General features: G+C 40.0%; 1 protein-coding gene across 2 annotated transcripts in view; it reads left to right on the plus strand.

The window, feature by feature from the left end:
• Window positions 1-17,445, plus strand: part of LOC110457513 (paraplegin-like) — a 65,809-nt gene that overhangs the window by 24,990 nt on the left and 23,374 nt on the right. For both annotated transcript variants that reach the window (XM_021508827.1, XM_021508828.1), the window contains exons 8-12: window positions 2,770-2,910; window positions 3,213-3,357; window positions 5,106-5,211; window positions 8,258-8,381; window positions 16,791-16,953. In XM_021508827.1, the coding sequence (XP_021364502.1) occupies window positions 2,770-2,910; window positions 3,213-3,357; window positions 5,106-5,211; window positions 8,258-8,381; window positions 16,791-16,953 (679 nt within the window). The remainder of the gene's footprint in view (window positions 1-2,769; window positions 2,911-3,212; window positions 3,358-5,105; window positions 5,212-8,257; window positions 8,382-16,790; window positions 16,954-17,445) is intronic.

Genomic DNA, 17,445 nt, shown 5'->3' on the forward strand with positions numbered 1-17,445 from the left:
ACAGAAGGCATCAAAATGGCTTTAATTTACAAAACACTTGTCTGATGACAGAAGGCATCAAAATGGCTTTAAAGAACACTTGTCAGGTTAAGAAGGCATCTAAATGGCTTTACAGAACACTTGTCAGGCTGACAGAAGGCATCAAAATGGATTTATGATGACAGAAGGCATCAAAACGGCCTAACAGAACACTTATCTGACAACAGAAGACTTGTCTGATGAGAGAAGACATCAAAATGGCTTAACAGAACACTTGTCAGGCTGACAGAAGGCATCAAAATTGCTTTAATTTACAAAACAATTGTCTGATGACAGAAGGCATCAAAACGGCTTTACAGAACACTTGTCTGACAACAGAAGACTTGTCTGATGACAGAAGACATTGAAATGGCTTTACAGAACACTTGTCTGTTAACAGAAGTCATCAAAACGGCTTTACAGAACACTTGTCTGACAACAGAAGACTTGTCTGATGAAAGAAGACATCAAAATGGCTTTACAGAACACTTGTCAGGCTAACAGAAGGCATCAAAATGGCTTTAATTTACTAAACACTTGTCTGATGACAGAAGGCATCAAAATGGCTTTAATTTACAAAACACTTCTCTGATGACAGAAGGCATCAAAATGGCTTTAATTTACAAAACACTTGTCTGATGACAGGAGGCATCAAAATGGCTTTAAAGAACACTTGTCAGGTTAAGAAGGCATCTAAATGGCTTTACAGAACACTTGTCAGGCTGACAGAAGGCATCAAAATGGATTTATGATGACAGAAGGCATCAAAACGGCTTTAATTTACATAACACTTGTCTTATAACAGAACACTTGTCTGATGACTGAAGACTTGTCTGATAACAAAAGGCATCAAAACAGCTTTAATTTACATAACACTTGTCTGATGACAGAAGGCATCAAAAGGGCTTTAATTTACATAACACTTGTATGAGGACAGAAGGCATCAAAATGGCTTTAATTTACAGAATACTTGTCTGATGAAAAAAGGCATCAAAACGGCTTTAATTTACAGAACACTTGTTCAGTAACTTGTTTAGTGTTTTGTAGTCACCCGCTGCCTGAGTGATAGCGTTGGGAGATTAGTAACAATTGTAGTCCCCTGCGGCCTGAGTGATAGCTTTGGGAGATTAGTAACAATTGTAGTCACCCGCTGCCTGAGTGATAGCGTTGGGAGATTAGTAACAATTGTAGTCCCCTGCGGCCTGAGTGATAGCGTTGGGAGATTAGTAACAATTGTAGTCACCCACTGCCTGAGTGATAGCGTTGGGAGATTAGTAACAATTGTAGTCCCCTGCGGCCTGAGTGATAGCTTTGGGAGAATAGTAACAATTGTAGTTGCCCGCTGCCTGAGTGATAGCGTTGGGAGATTAGTAACAATTGTGGTCGCCCGCTGCCTGAGTGATAGCTTTGGGAGAATAGTAACAATTGTAGTCACCTGCTGCCTGAGTGATAGCGTTGGGAGATTAGTAACAATTGTAGTCCCCTGCTGCCTGAGTGATAGCGTTGGGAGATTAGTAACAATTGTAGTCCCCTGCGGCCTGAGTGATAGCGTTGGGAGATTAGTAACAATTGTAGTCACCCGCTGCCTGAGTGATAGCGTTGGGAGATTAGTAACAATTGTAGTCCCCTGCGGCCTGAGTGATAGCGTTGGGAGATTAGTAACAATTGTAGTCCCCTGCGGCCTGAGTGATAGCATTGGGAGATTAGTAACAATTGTAGTCACCCGCTGCCTGAGTGATAGCGTTGGGAGATTAGTAACAATTGTAGTCCCCTGCTGCCTGAGTGATAGCGTTGGGAGATTAGTAACAATTGTAGTCACCCACTGCCTGAGTGATAGCGTTGGGAGATTAGTAACAATTGTAGTCCCCTGCGGCCTGAGTGATAGCTTTGGGAGAATAGTAACAATTGTAGTTGCCCACTGCCTGAGTGATAGCGTTGGGAGATTAGTAACAATTGTGGTCGCCCGCTGCCTGAGTGATAGCTTTGGGAGAATAGTAACAATTGTAGTCACCTGCTGCCTGAGTGATAGCGTTGGGAGATTAGTAACAATTGTAGTCCCCTGCGGCCTGAGTGATAGTGTTGGGAGATTAATAACAATTGTGGTCGCCCGCTGCCTGAGTGATAGCGTTGGGAGATTAGTAACAATTGTAGTTGCCCACTGCCTGAGTGATAGCGTTGGGAGATTAGTAACAATTGTAGTCCCCTGCGGCCTGAGTGATAGCGTTGGGAGATTAGTAACAATTGTAGTCGCCCACTGCCTGAATGATAGCGTTGGGAGATTAGTAACAATTGTAGTTGTAATTGTGGTTTCCTATGTAATTTCTCCAACTGTTGTAGTGATGACTTTGAGACTTTTCATAAGATTTAAAATCCAAATATTTACAGCAAATGTTTCAACTATGTCTGGTTCTCCTTCCTCTGGCTTTCATATCTTCGTTCCTGCTTATGTCAACTCTCGTCTCTCCGGGGCTCCTCCATGGCCTCCTGCATGGGTCAAACTATGTAGTAAGATCATTTAACAGATTTTAATCCACCAAGTCAATTATATAAATACTTCAAATGTGTTCCTATTTCAGGAACCAAAGGTCAAGGTCATCTTCACTATTTATAGAAATTTGTCGAAAAAAGTTTCTTATTTACTTGAAAGCTAGAGCGTTCATGTCTTACAATTTTTTCTTTTATTGTGAGAAACCTTATTATTTCCTAATGTAGATTCTGCGGTTAATTTTTTGCATGCTCATCTTTTATTAGGCTAATGCAGGTTACGTACGAGGAGACATTCTTTCCAAACAAGGAAATGGAGTAACGTTTAAGGAAGTAGCGGGATTGAAGGAGGCAAAGTATGAAGTCATGGAGTTTGTTGACTACCTGAAGAGCTCAGAAAATGTTAGAGTAAGTCAGAAGTGTGGTGAACCCATAACACCTTAACAGTCCAAATAGATAGAAGAAATAGGTACTTTTAGTTATAATAAGGATAAAATTAAGAAAAACAGCAGATTGTATACAGTGAGTCAGATAAAAGCTCTAAAAGTATTGTTATGCATGACATACACTCGGGTTTAGTGCTGAATACAAAAATACTAATATTTTTCACATTTATATGAAATAAATTTTGATATTAAAAAATATAATTTTCTTAACTGATCATAGGCTAATGAACCACTATACATGATAAATATCTACGTCTTTCATAGAAACTTGGCGGGAAGCATCCCCGTGGAGTGCTGCTCCTGGGGCCCCCTGGCTGTGGGAAAACCCTTCTGGCTAAGGCAGTGGCTACAGAGGCTGGCGTTCCCTTCTTTGCTTTGGCAGGCTCACAGTTTGTGGAAATGTTAGGAGGTAAGTTCTAGTCGGCAACAAATATTGATTACATTAAAACAAAATTCATTCCAGTAACAAAAAAAATATGTCATGCATGTGGCATACATATTGACTCCCAGAAAAGCTATGACACAGAACCAGATGGAGTGGAGAATGCTGTAAACACTGAACTTGTATTTTAGGGGGAGAATGCTGTAAACACTGGACTTGTATTTTAGGTGCAGAATGCTGTTTACACTGGACTTGTATTTTAGGAGGAGAATGCTGTAAACACTGGACTTGTATTTTAGGGGGAGAATGCTGTAAACACTGGACTTGTATTTTAGGTGGAGAATGCTGTAACCACTGGACTTGTAATTTAAGTGGAGAATGCTGTAAACACTGGACTTGTATTTTAGGTGGAGAACACTGTAAACACTGGACTTGTCAAAAAGTCTGTCTCACCTAACATATATATATAAATTGATTGATATCACAATTTCAATTGAATTCCAAAACTTATTTAATCATTATCTTGAAATAGGGAAGCCTTTTTCATCTGATGATGGGCTATTCAAGTTAACCTGTGTCCATGTTCAGTGGTCCGTCCTTAAAGAATTCTTGTTATCGATATTTCTTTGGAAGTACCAGAGAGATCTTTCTCAAATTTTATTTGTAGGTTCCCTTTGGTCCCTATTTGTGCCTATTCACTTTTGAGACTGATCCGATAAATAAAATGGCCGACAGGCAGCCATTTTGGATTATGACAGTGAAAGTTTGTTACGGCTATTTCTCAGGAAGTACTGGAGGGATCTTTCTCAAGTTTGTTATGTAGGTTCCCCTTGGTCTGTAGTTGTGTAGGAACAGAATGGCCGACAGGCAGACATCTTAGATTTTTACAGTGACGGTTTGTTATCGCTATTTCTCAGGAAGAACTGGAGGGATCTTTCTCAAGTTTAATATGCAGGCTCCCCTTGGTGCCTGGTTGTGCAGGTTTACTTTTGAGACTGATCAGATAAACAAAATGGCGGACAGGCAGCCATCTTGAATTTTGATAGTGAAGGTTTGTAATAGCTATTTCTCTATAAGGACTGGAGAGATCTTTCTCAAATTTGACATGTAGGTTCCTCTTGGTATGTATTTGTGCATGTTTTCTTATGAGACTGATCAGATAAACAAATCTTTGATTTTGACAGTTAAGGTTTGTTAGTGCTATTTCCCAGGAAGTACTGGAGAGTTCTTTCTCGTATTTTATATGTAGGTTCCCCACTGTCCTTTATTGTTTATCTTTGCTTTTGAAACTGATCAGATAAACAAAATGGCCGATTGGCGGCCATCTTCGATTTTTGACATTTAGTGCATTTTTCTCAGGAATAACTTGAGGGATCTTTCTCAAATTTGATATGTTGATTCCCTTGATCCCTCGTTGTGCATGTTATATTTCGAGACTGATCATAAAACAAAATGCCTGAAGGAAGAACTAAACAGATCTTTCTCATATTGCAATGATCGATTCTATTTCTTTCACATTAAGTACTGTACTAGTAAATGTATGAAATGACTCACTTTGAAGGTTGTCTTTTATACACAGCAGTATTAGGTTTAAATCAAAAGTTACCTCAAGGTGCATTTACTGTTATCATGACTCGATCAAACAGATTAGAGAAAAGGAGAGAAAAGATTGAACTGACAAAGAACTAATGAAGATGCATGTTCAATGGTGGGCGTCAAGAACGTTTTTTCTCTGTATCATGTTTAACATATTCTGTGCCTTTCTTGTGTCTTAGGGCTTGGTGCGTCCAGAATGAGAAATCTTTTCAAAGAAGCACGTCAACAAGCTCCCTGCATTATCTATGTAGATGAGATAGATGCCATAGGAAAAAAACGGAAAGGGTGAGTTCCCCTAGCCCAGCTTTAGTAACCTTCTCATTCAATGTTCTGTCCCTGCAGGAGATTCACTCCCCAAAACTTACCATCAAAGTTTGTAGGATCATATGATAAAACGAGAGACATTTTGAAGCTATACTAAATATACATTCGAATCTGCTCAAGCGACCATCTGTATTAAAAGACTATCTGTTTTATGTGACCACTGTTCATACCTCCCGATTGTGTCTAACACGACCAGCGACCACCCAAAACTGACTTCAAAATTACGTTAAATGACGACATTTGATACATTAGAGCGACCATGTTTGACGAAAATATACCAAACGGTCGTTGAAATAGTTGTGCAACTCCAAATTTGCGACCGTCACCACATTTGACGAAGGGCTACGTACTTTACAATCTTTTCACCAAGTTCAGTGAACAGATTTGACGAAACTAATTTCCAAACTTACAATATATTCATTGATGTGCTGGAACAAATAAAAGGTCATTTTTCTAACTGCCAATATTGTTGCTTTAGCAGTGGAAATACAGACTGGTATTTAATGCAGTTGAGCAAAACCATTGATTGCACAAGTGTCCTGCTAGGCAATGTAACCTTTAACCCTACGATATCCTCCATCTGATTGGAGGAAGTACTTACATGCAATGTAACCTTTAACCCTATTATATCCTCCATTTGATTGGAGGAAGTACTTACATGCAATTTAACCTTTAACCCTACGATATCCTCCATCTGATTGGAGGAAGTACATACATGTAATGTAACCTTTAAGCCTATGATATCCTCCATCTGATTGGATGAAGTACGTACATGCAATGTAACCTTTAAGCCTATGATATCTTCCATCTTGTTGGAGGAAGTACGTACATGCAATGTAACCTTTGAGCCTATGATATCCTCCATCTGATTGGATGAAGCATGTACATGTAATGTAACCTTTAAGCCTATGATATCCTCCATCTGATTGGATGAAGTATGTACTTGTACACTGGCAGGTTTTCATTCTTGAAATCGAGTCCATTTAGAGATGTTCACGACAGCACTCTCGTACAAAATTAACATCCAATATCAGCGCAACTAAACATGTTTATGTTAGCACACATATCATTTCTATTTCCTCATCAATACTTCAAGCCTTTAATAACATCCCTGAACTTCGAATTCTCAACGCCAAAGTACTAACAACAATAACACTGGTCCGTTTTTCGGCAAAATGCCGTCGGCTTTATTTAAGGTCAATTTTTTACTGGATTCTCTTTCCAGTTTTCATCTTAAATAAAGGAAAAATATACGTGGACCCATCTGTTGGACCACTACAGGAACCGCCATCATTTCAACAATATCTTTCGTAACAAGTTAGCTTTAATCATGGTAATTACCGAAATCACAGTCGTGTAAGTTGAGAACTTTAAGAAGTCTCCATCGATCGTTTGTTCTGAGTGAAATGACAATTCTTCTCAAACACACTTAATTTTTTGTTTACTGTAATAAGTATCACTCGACTATTGTTTAGTTATTCACCTGATCTGTTGAACAATATTGTTTTAAACTACCTGTATATACACGTGTAAATTTGGGCTGGGGTGGTGGTCTGTTAACAGTTGTCTGAATAAGACATTAAAAGACAGGTTTTTAGCTCACCTGGCCTGAAGGTAAAGGGAATTTAATATTTATAAATGAAAGATGTCTTTCCCACCAAAACAGATTTATATGTAGTTCTTCTTGCAACTTTGTTTCTTGCACTCCTTTGATAAACCTGTATGGTACTCAGCAGGTTTTAAATTGAAAAATAAAATACCAGGTGAGCTATTAAGGCCCCTGGCCCTCTTGNTAAAATACCAGGTGAGCTATTAAGGCCCCTGGGCCTCTTGTTTTTGAACAAGCCAGAGACTGTGGGTTGTGATATAAAGCTAGAGGCTGAGGGTTGTGATATATAAAGCCAGCAGCATCCTGGGATAAAGGCCTTCCACAGTTGTTCAGATGAATCACTTCTCACTACTTTGAAGGCTACAGGAGTCAAATATGTAAAAACTTCATAACCAGCGGGGTCGTATTTGACAAGTAGCTTGCTTAGAGTGCATTCAAGCTTCAACAAATAAATGATCTTGAACCTCTTTCAAGATCAGAAGGTTTGGATGTGTTGAAAACATGCAAAGAAATTCTTCTGAATAACCTATAAGGCTAGAGTAATGGTATTTGGCAAGTAGCATTGTTGGTTTGCAGTATGAGAGTATCTTGACATGATTGCTTAAATATCCAGATGTGTGATACAGGCCCGCTGGACCTCTTGTACAAATCAAAGATTCCAAATAATTTGGCAAGGAACGTTTTTGTTCAGTATATAGTTATGTGAAAAGATTTTGTATGCTGGAACTTTGATTGATATCAAGCCATTGCTATTTGGATGTGATAAAGTATGCCAGCATCACCCACAGGAGGTGTGCAGTGCACTGGAATTAGGTCACTGCAACCTTCACCTCAAGGTCAAAGGTCAAATAAGTGCAACATTTTCAGTAAATTCTTGTCAGTACAGCCAGTACATTTTGAACTGTTGAAGATATCTTAATCAAACTTGAAGTATACCTGCATCACTCACAGAAGGTGCGCAGTGCACTGAAATTAAGTCTCGTGCTTCACTATATACAGAGTTTTGGCCCTTTGTTTATTTTGTATACCAAAGTTTGTCCACGGCATAACTTCCATGTTATTTCGCCTATGTTGACCAAACTTGCTATAGTTATGTATCTTGGGAAGTAGGAGTGTCGCACTCTAAAATTAGGTCATGTGTCTCACTATATAAAGAGATATAGACCTTTGGTAATTTTTTATACCGAAGTGTGTCTCTTTAGTACCATAGGTTTAACCAATTTAACTAAAACTGTTAAGACAATTTAACATGAATAATTTTAAAGTTTAATGGTTTAGAGTTTACACACCTTAATCTTGATGTAACCTTTCTATTCTTCCAAATATTCATATTGGCTCATAAGGGGAGACATGATTTTGTTCACAAAAACAACTTTCTAGTCTGTTGCTATATTACAGGAGTGCGGCTGACTCTGAAGAAGAACACACACTGAACCAGCTACTAGTGGAGCTTGATGGTATGGGAACCACTGAAGGGATCATTATGATCGCCTCAACCAACCGCTCTGATGTCTTAGACAAGGTAGAAGTTGGACCTTACTGTGTGAACATTGTTCTACTGTTGACATGCTAATAGAATCATCACGTGGTGCTGTAGAGACAAACAGTTGACATGTTTATAGAACCATCACATGATGCTGTAGAGACAAACTGTTGACATGCTTATAGAACCATCACATGGTGCTGTAGAGACAAACTGTTGACATGCTTATAGAACCATCACGTGGTGCTGTAGAGACAAACTGTTGACATGCTTATAGAACCATCACGTGGTGCTGTAGAGACAAACTGTTGACATGCTTATAGAACCATCACGTGGTGCTGTAGAGACAAACTGTTGACATGCTTATAGAACCATCACGTGGTGCTGTAGAGACAAACTGTTGACATGCTTATAGAACCATCACATGGTGCTGTAGAGACAAACTGTTGACATGCTTATAGAACCATCACATGGTGCTGTAGAGACAAACTGTTGACATGCTTATAGAACCATCACGTGGTGCTGTAGAGACAAACTGTTGACATGCTTATAGAACCATCACGTGGTGCTGTAGAGACAAACTGTTGACATGCTTATAGAACCATCACGTGGTGCTGTAGAGACAAACTGTTGACATGCTTATAGAACCATCACGTGGTGCTGTAGAGACAAACTGTTGACATGCTTATAGAACCATCACGTGGTGCTGTAGAGACAAACTGTTGACATGCTTATAGAACCATCATGTGGTGCTGTAGAGACAAACTGTTGACATGCTTATAGAACCATCACATGGTGCTGTAGAGACAAACTGTTGACATGCTTATAGAACCATCATGTGGTGCTGTAGAGACAAACTGTTGACATGCTTATAGAACCATCACATGGTGCTGTAGAGACAAACTGTTGACATGCTTATAGAACCATCATGTGGTGCTGTAGAGACAAACTGTTGACATGCTTATAGAACCATCACATGGTGCTGTAGAGACAAACTGTTGACATGCTTATAGAACCATCATGTGGTGCTGTAGAGACAAACTGTTGACATGCTTATAGAACCATCACATGGTGCTGTAGAGACAAACTGTTGACATGCTTATAGAACCATCATGTGGTGCTGTAGAGACAAACTGTTGACATGCTTATAGAACCATCACATGGTGCTGTAGAGACAAACTGTTGACATGCTTATAGAACCATCATGTGGTGCTGTAGAGACAAACTGTTGACATGCTTATAGAACCATCACATGGTGCTGTAGAGACAAACTGTTGACATGCTTATAGAACCATCATGTGGTGCTGTAGAGACAAACTGTTGACATGCTTATAGAACCATCACATGGTGCTGTAGAGACAAAGCACCAAACTAATAATGATGATGATTTAGAGTGTAACCTAAGGGACTATAACCTATATAGAATATAAAACATTATGCCATACTGTGTCGTCCATCGTCTGTCCGTCATCCTTACGTCAACAATTTCTTCAAACAATATTTTCTTTCTAACCGCTGATTTTAATTCAACTAAATTTGACTGGAACCATGGAGGCTCAGGGGCGAGGCCAAAAGGCGGCAATTTGGCTACTTTGCTATAAATGACTTCTTCTCTAGAACTATGCACTGGATATCAATCATATTTTGTTGGAAGCATCCCTAGGTGGTGGGGATTAACAACTATACAATTGGACAGGCTGACCCCCCGAGCTAAGTGGTGGGGCCAAAAAATCGTTTATAACTTGAAAATGGTTGAGATACCCACCCTATAACCACATAATTATACAATTGCTGAGTAAAAAGAGATGAATGCACATATGCTTCCAGGATGGCTCTGGGATCTGGCGCACCCTTGGAGACATAGTCCCTGGGTCATAACTTTGAAACAGTTGAGATCCCCACCCAAAACCTAAATATACAATTGCTAGGCAGAAAGATACAAACACAATCATGATATTAATATTGACCCTTGGGTCTGGCCACAACCCTAGGGACCTAGTTTCTGAGTCACAACTTGGAAACAGTTGAGATCCCCACCCTAAAACTATATAAACACTTGCTGAATATAAAGAGACGAATGCACATATGCTACGGGGTCTGCCCCACCCTTGGAGGCTTAACCCCTTGGTCATAACTTGGAAATGGTTGAGATCCCCACCCCAAAACTACATATACAACTGTTTGGCATAAAGAGATGAATGCAGTCATGATATTAGAATAGACCCTGGTGTCTGACCGAACCCCTAGGGACCTAGTTCCTGAGTCACAACTTGGAAACAGTTAAGATCTCCACCCTGTAACCGTACATACAATTGCTGGGCATGAAAAATCAAATACAGATATGCTACAAGGATTGGCCTTTGGGTCTGGCCCTATCCCTGGGATCTTATTTGGAGAACATTTTGCAATGATTGCTTAGATATCCAAGTGGGCGATACAGGCCCTGTGGGCCTCTTGTTACTCTTAAGGTATATGAACTGCCACAACCACATGCATGCTATTATTGATTGTAGTTATAAAATGTATTATCCTGGCTCATTTTTACGCTTTTTGAATTATTCTACAGATCATATTTTCACAATCACATTATTGACCTGCACAATCGCAGAGTATCATCCCCATGGAAATAACCTGCTATCAGTAGGCCCTGTAACTAGATACTATACGGTAGGCCCTGTAACTAGATACTATACGGTAGGCCCTGTAACTAGATACTTTATGGTAGGCCCTGTAACTAGATACTATACGGTAGGTCCTGTAACTAGATACTATACAGTAGGCCCTGTAACTAGATACTATACTGTAGGCCCTGTTACTAGATACTATACGGTAGGCCCTGTGACTATAGATACTATACAGTAGGCCCTGTAACTAGATACTATACTGTAGGACCTGTAACTAGATACTATAATGTAGGCCCTGTAACTAGATGCTATACTGTAGGCCCTGTAACTAGATACTACAGGGTAGGCCCTGTAACTAGATACTATAATGTAGGCCCTGTAACTAGATACTACAGGGTAGGTCCTGTAACTAGATACTATACAGTAGGCCCTGTAACTAGATACTATACTGTAGGCCCTGTTACTAGATACTATACGGTAGGCCCTGTGACTATAGATACTATACAGTAGGCCCTGTAACTAGATACTATACTGTAGGACCTGTAACTAGATACTATAATGTAGGCCCTGTAACTAGATGCTATACTGTAGGCCCTGTAACTAGATACTACACGGTAGGCCCTGTAACTAGATACTATACTGCAGGACCTGTAACTAGATACTATACTGTAGGCCCTGTTACTAGATACTATACGGTAGGCCCTGTGACTATAGATACTATACAGTAGGCCCTGTAACTAGATACTATACTGGAGGCCCTGTTACTAGATACTATACGGTAGGCCCTGTAACTAAACACTATAAGGTAGGCCCTGTAACGAGATACTATACTGTAGGCCCTGTAACTAGATAATATACTGTAGGCCCTGTAACTAGATACTTGACTGTAGGCCCTGTAACTAGATACTATACGGTAGGCCCTGTAACTAGATACTATACTGCATGCCCTATAACTAGATACTATACTGTAGGCCCTGTAACTAGATACTATACGGTAGGCCCTGTAACTAGATACTATACGGTAGGCCCTGTAACTAGATACTATACTGTAGGCCCTGTAACTAGATACTATACTGTAGGCCCTGTAACTAGATACTATACTGTAGGCCCTGTAACTAGATACTATACTGTAGGCCCTGTAACTAGATACTATACTGTAGGCCCTGTAACTAGATACTATACTGTAGGCCCTGTAACTAGATACTATACTGTAGGCCCTGTAACTAGATACTATACTGTAGGCCCTGTAACTAGATACTATACTGTAGGCCCTGTAACTAGATACTATACTGTAGGCCCTGTAACTAGATACTATACTGTAGGCCCTGTAACTAGATACTATACTGTAGGCCCTGTAACTAGATACTATACTGTAGGCCCTGTAACTAGATACTATACTGTAGGCCCTGTAACTAGATACTATACTGTAGGCCCTGTAACTAGATACTATACTGTAGGCCCTGTAACTAGATACTATACTGTAGGCCCTGTAACTAGATACTATACTGTAGGCCCTGTAACTAGATACTATACTGTAGGCCCTGTAACTAGATACTATACTGTAGGCCCTGTAACTAGATACTATACTGTAGGCCCTGTAACTAGATACTATACTGTAGGCCCTGTAACTAGATACTATACTGTAGGCCCTGTAACTAGATACTATACTGTAGGCCCTGTAACTAGATACTATACTGTAGGCCCTGTAACTAGATACTATACTGTAGGCCCTGTAACTAGATACTATACTGTAGGCCCTGTAACTAGATACTATACTGTAGGCCCTGTAACTAGATACTATACTGTAGGCCCTGTAACTAGATACTATACTGTAGGCCCTGTAACTAGATACTATACTGTAGGCCCTGTAACTAGATACTATACTGTAGGCCCTGTAACTAGATACTATACTGTAGGCCCTGTAACTAGATACTATACTGTAGGCCCTGTAACTAGATACTATACTGTAGGCCCTGTAACTAGATACTATACTGTAGGCCCTGTAACTAGATACTATACTGTAGGCCCTGTAACTAGATACTATACTGTAGGCCCTGTAACTAGATACTATACTGTAGGCCCTGTAACTAGATACTATACTGTAGGCCCTGTAACTAGATACTATACTGTAGGCCCTGTAACTAGATACTATACTGTAGGCCCTGTAACTAGATACTATACTGTAGGCCCTGTAACTAGATACTATACTGTAGGCCCTGTAACTAGATACTATACTGTAGGCCCTGTAACTAGATACTATACTGTAGGCCCTGTAACTAGATACTATACTGTAGGCCCTGTAACTAGATACTATACTGTAGGCCCTGTAACTAGATACTATACTGTAGGCCCTGTAACTAGATACTATACTGTAGGCCCTGTAACTAGATACTATACTGTAGGCCCTGTAACTAGATACTATACTGTAGGCCCTGTAACTAGATACTATACTGTAGGCCCTGTAACTAGATACTATACTGTAGGCCCTGTAACTAGATACTATACTGTAGGCCCTGTAACTAGATACTATACTGTAGGCCCTGTAACTAGATACTATACTGTAGGCCCTGTAACTAGATACTATACTGTAGGCCCTGTAACTAGATACTATACTGTAGGCCCTGTAACTAGATACTATACTGTAGGCCCTGTAACTAGATACTATACTGTAGGCCCTGTAACTAGATACTATACTGTAGGCCCTGTAACTAGATACTATACTGTAGGCCCTGTAACTAGATACTATACTGTAGGCCCTGTAACTAGATACTATACTGTAGGCCCTGTAACTAGATACTATACTGTAGGCCCTGTAACTAGATACTATACGGTAGGCCCTGTAACTTAACACTATAAGGTAGGCCCTGTAACTAGATACTAACCGTAGACCCTGTAACTAGATACTATACTGATTCCCTGTAACTAGATACTATACTGTAGGCCCTGTAACTAGACACTATTATGTAGGCCCTGTAACTAGATACTATACGGTAGGCCCTGTAACTAGATACTATACGGTAGGCCCTGTAAATAGATACTATACTGTAGGCCCTGTAACTAGATACTATACTGTAATCCCTGTAACTAGATACTATACAGTAGGCCCTGTAACTAGATACTATATGGTAGGCCCTGTAATTAGATACTATACTGTGGGCCCTGTAACTAGATATTATACTGCAGGCCCTGTAAATAGATACTATACTGTAGGGCCTGTAACTAGATACCATACCGTAGGCCCTGTAATTAGATACTATACTGTAAGCCCTGTAACTAGATTCTATCCTGTAGGCCCTGTAACAAGATACTATACTGAAGGCCCTGTAACTAGATTCTATACTGTAGGCCCTGGAACTAGATACTATACGGTAGGTCTTGTAACTAGATACTATACGGTAGTCCCTGCCCCCAGATACTATACGGTAGGTTCTGTAACTAAATACTTTACAGGAGGCCCTGTAACTAGATACTATACTGTAGGCCCTGTAACAAGATACTTTACTGTAGGCCCTGTAACAAGATACTATACAGTAGGCCCTGTAACTAGATACTACAGGGTAGGCCTTGTAACTAGATAATATAATGTAGGCCTTGTAACTAGATACTAACCATAGACCCTTTAACTAGATACTATGCGGTATGCCCTGTAACTAGATAGTATACGGTAGGCCCTGTAACTAGATAGTATATGGTAGGCCCTATAGCTAGATACTATACGGTAGGCCTCGTAACTAGATACTATAATGTAGGCCCTGTAACTAGATACTAACCGTAGACCCTTTAACTAGATACTATACTGTAGGCCCTGTAACTAGATACTATAATGTAGGCCCTGTAACTAGATACTAACCGTAGACCCTTTAACTAGATACTATACTGTAGGCCCTGTAACTAGATACTATACTGTAGGCCCTGTAACTAGATACTACAGGGTAGGCCTTGTAACTAGATACTATAATGTAGGCCTTGTAACTAGATACTAACCGTAGACCCTTTAACTAGATACTATACGGTAAGCCCTGTAACTAGATACTATACGGTAGGCCCTGTAACTAGATACTATACGGTAGGCCTACAGTATAGTATCTAATTACAGGGCCTATGGTATAGTATCTAGATACAGGGACTACCCTATAGTACCTTGTTACAGGGCCTTCCGTATAATATCTAGTAGGCCCTGTAACTAGATACTTGATAGAAAGCCCTGTAACTAGATACTATACGGTAGGCCCTGTAACTAGATACTAACCGTAGACCCTGTAACTAGATACTATACTGAGTCCCTGTAACTAGATACTATACTGTAGGCCCTGTAACTAGATACTATAAGGTAGGCCCTGTAACTAGATACTATGCGGTAGGCACTGTAACTAGATACTATACGGTAGTCCCTGTAACTAGATATTATACGGTAGGCCCTGTAACAAGGTACTATAGGGTAGTCCCTGTATCTAGATACTATACCATAGGCCCTGTAATTAGATACTATAATGTAGGCCCTGTAACTAGATACTATACTGTAGGCCCTGTAACTAGATAATATATGGTAGGTCTTGTAAATAGATACTATACGGTAGGCCCTGTAATTAGATACTTTACGGTAGGCCCTGTAACTAGATACTACACTGTAGGCCCTGTAACTAGATATTATATGGTAGGCCCTGTAACTAGATACTATACGGTAGGCACTGTAACTAGATACTATACTGTAGGCCCTGTAACTAGATGCTATACTGTAGGCCCTGTAACTAGATACTATACGATAGGCCCTGTAACTAGATAATATACAGAAGGCCCTGTGACTATAGATACTATACGGTAGGCCCTGTAACTAGATACTATGTGTTAGGCCCTGTAACTAGATACTATACAGTAGGCGCTGTAACTAGATACATATACAGATATTACAAAACAGGGGGAATTATTTGCAATAAATGTACTAAATCTTTATGAGAACAATTTGCCTTAAAGGCCAAGTGAGCTTATGCCATGGTGCGGCGTCCGGCATCCGGCCAGCCATCCGTCGTCAACTTTTTACTTAAACAACTTCTACTGAAAAACCAAGAGGCCCAGGCTAATGATATTTGGCCAGTAGCATGCTGGGATGAATGGCTACCAAGTTTGTTCAAATAAATGAGCTTTGCCCATTTTCAAGGTCACAGGGGTCAAATATGTTAAAATCTTTAAACAACTTCTTCTGAATAACTTGAAGGCCCAGGATGATGATATTTGGCCATTAACATGCTGGGATGAAGCACTACCAAGCTTGTTCAAATGAATGACTGTCTCCCATATTCAAGGTCACAGGGGTTATTTGTCTTAAAAACACATAAATAAAACTTCTTCTGAATAACTAAAGTGTCCAGGGTGATTGCTTGTTCATGTGAATGACCTTGACACACTTTCTAGGTCACATCTTGTCCACAGTGCATAAATCTTAAAAGTCATCTTTTCAGTAAGCAAACGGCATAGGGCCATTAGGGTGGTGATATTTGACAAGTTGCATTCTGGGATGAAGGGCTATGAAGTTTGTTAAATTTAATGTCAGTATTTAACTTTCAAGGTCATAGGGGTCAAATGTGTTTAAATCGTTTAACATGTACTTCTGAATGACTTAAGTAAATTAACTGATATTTTGCCTGTAGCTTTATTTTAGTCCACTTTTAAGGTTACAATTGTGAGATTAATACCAGGTAAGCGATGCAGGCCCATTGGGCCTCTTGTTTAAATATTCAGGTAAGTGACTCGGCCCTTCAGGCCTCTTGGCTTTATAGGCTGTTATGAGACTAAAGAAGATTTTACTGGGATACTGACTTTTTCACAGGCTCTGATGAGACCAGGAAGGTTTGACAGACAGATACAAATTGACTTTCCAACAGTGGATGAGAGAGAGGAAATCTTCCATGTATATATGAAGAAGTTAAAGATGACAGCTGATTACAAGGAGCTTGCCCCTCGCCTGGCACAGCTCACCACTGGCATGAGCGGTAAGTCGAGACTTGTAAAGATCGTGATGTGTGGAGGCCTGGTGGTCAATTTATATCAACAAGTAAAGGATGAACAGAGAGTTATTACCCTCCTACCTTGAAGTTTGCCCAGAGATAAGGGACTCTAGATTGTTTGTGATACTTTTTCTTCTCTCAGCATCAGAAGTAGGTGGACAAAGCATGGCGGTTTACCTGCAGTATCAGTAACCTAGACTTTGTCTATATACATCAGATATGCAGATGATCTGTAAGAATTACCGTCTGTTTGTCTGTAGAATTTTTAGGTCACCTGAGCTTTGCTCAAGTGACCTATTCTAATCGCTCTTCGTCCGTCGTCGTCCGTCGTCCGTCGTGCGTAAACTTTTACATTTTCAACTTCTTCTCAAGAACCAGTGGATGGATTTTTTTCAAACTTGGTCAGAATCATCCTTGGTAGATGAGGCTTCAAAATTGTAAAATTGGGATTCCTACCCCAACCCCTGGGGCCAGGGC

The sequence above is a fragment of the Mizuhopecten yessoensis genome, unplaced genomic scaffold (assembly GCF_002113885.1).
Source record: "Mizuhopecten yessoensis strain PY_sf001 unplaced genomic scaffold, ASM211388v2 scaffold9171, whole genome shotgun sequence".
NCBI lineage: Eukaryota > Metazoa > Mollusca > Bivalvia > Pectinida > Pectinidae > Mizuhopecten > Mizuhopecten yessoensis.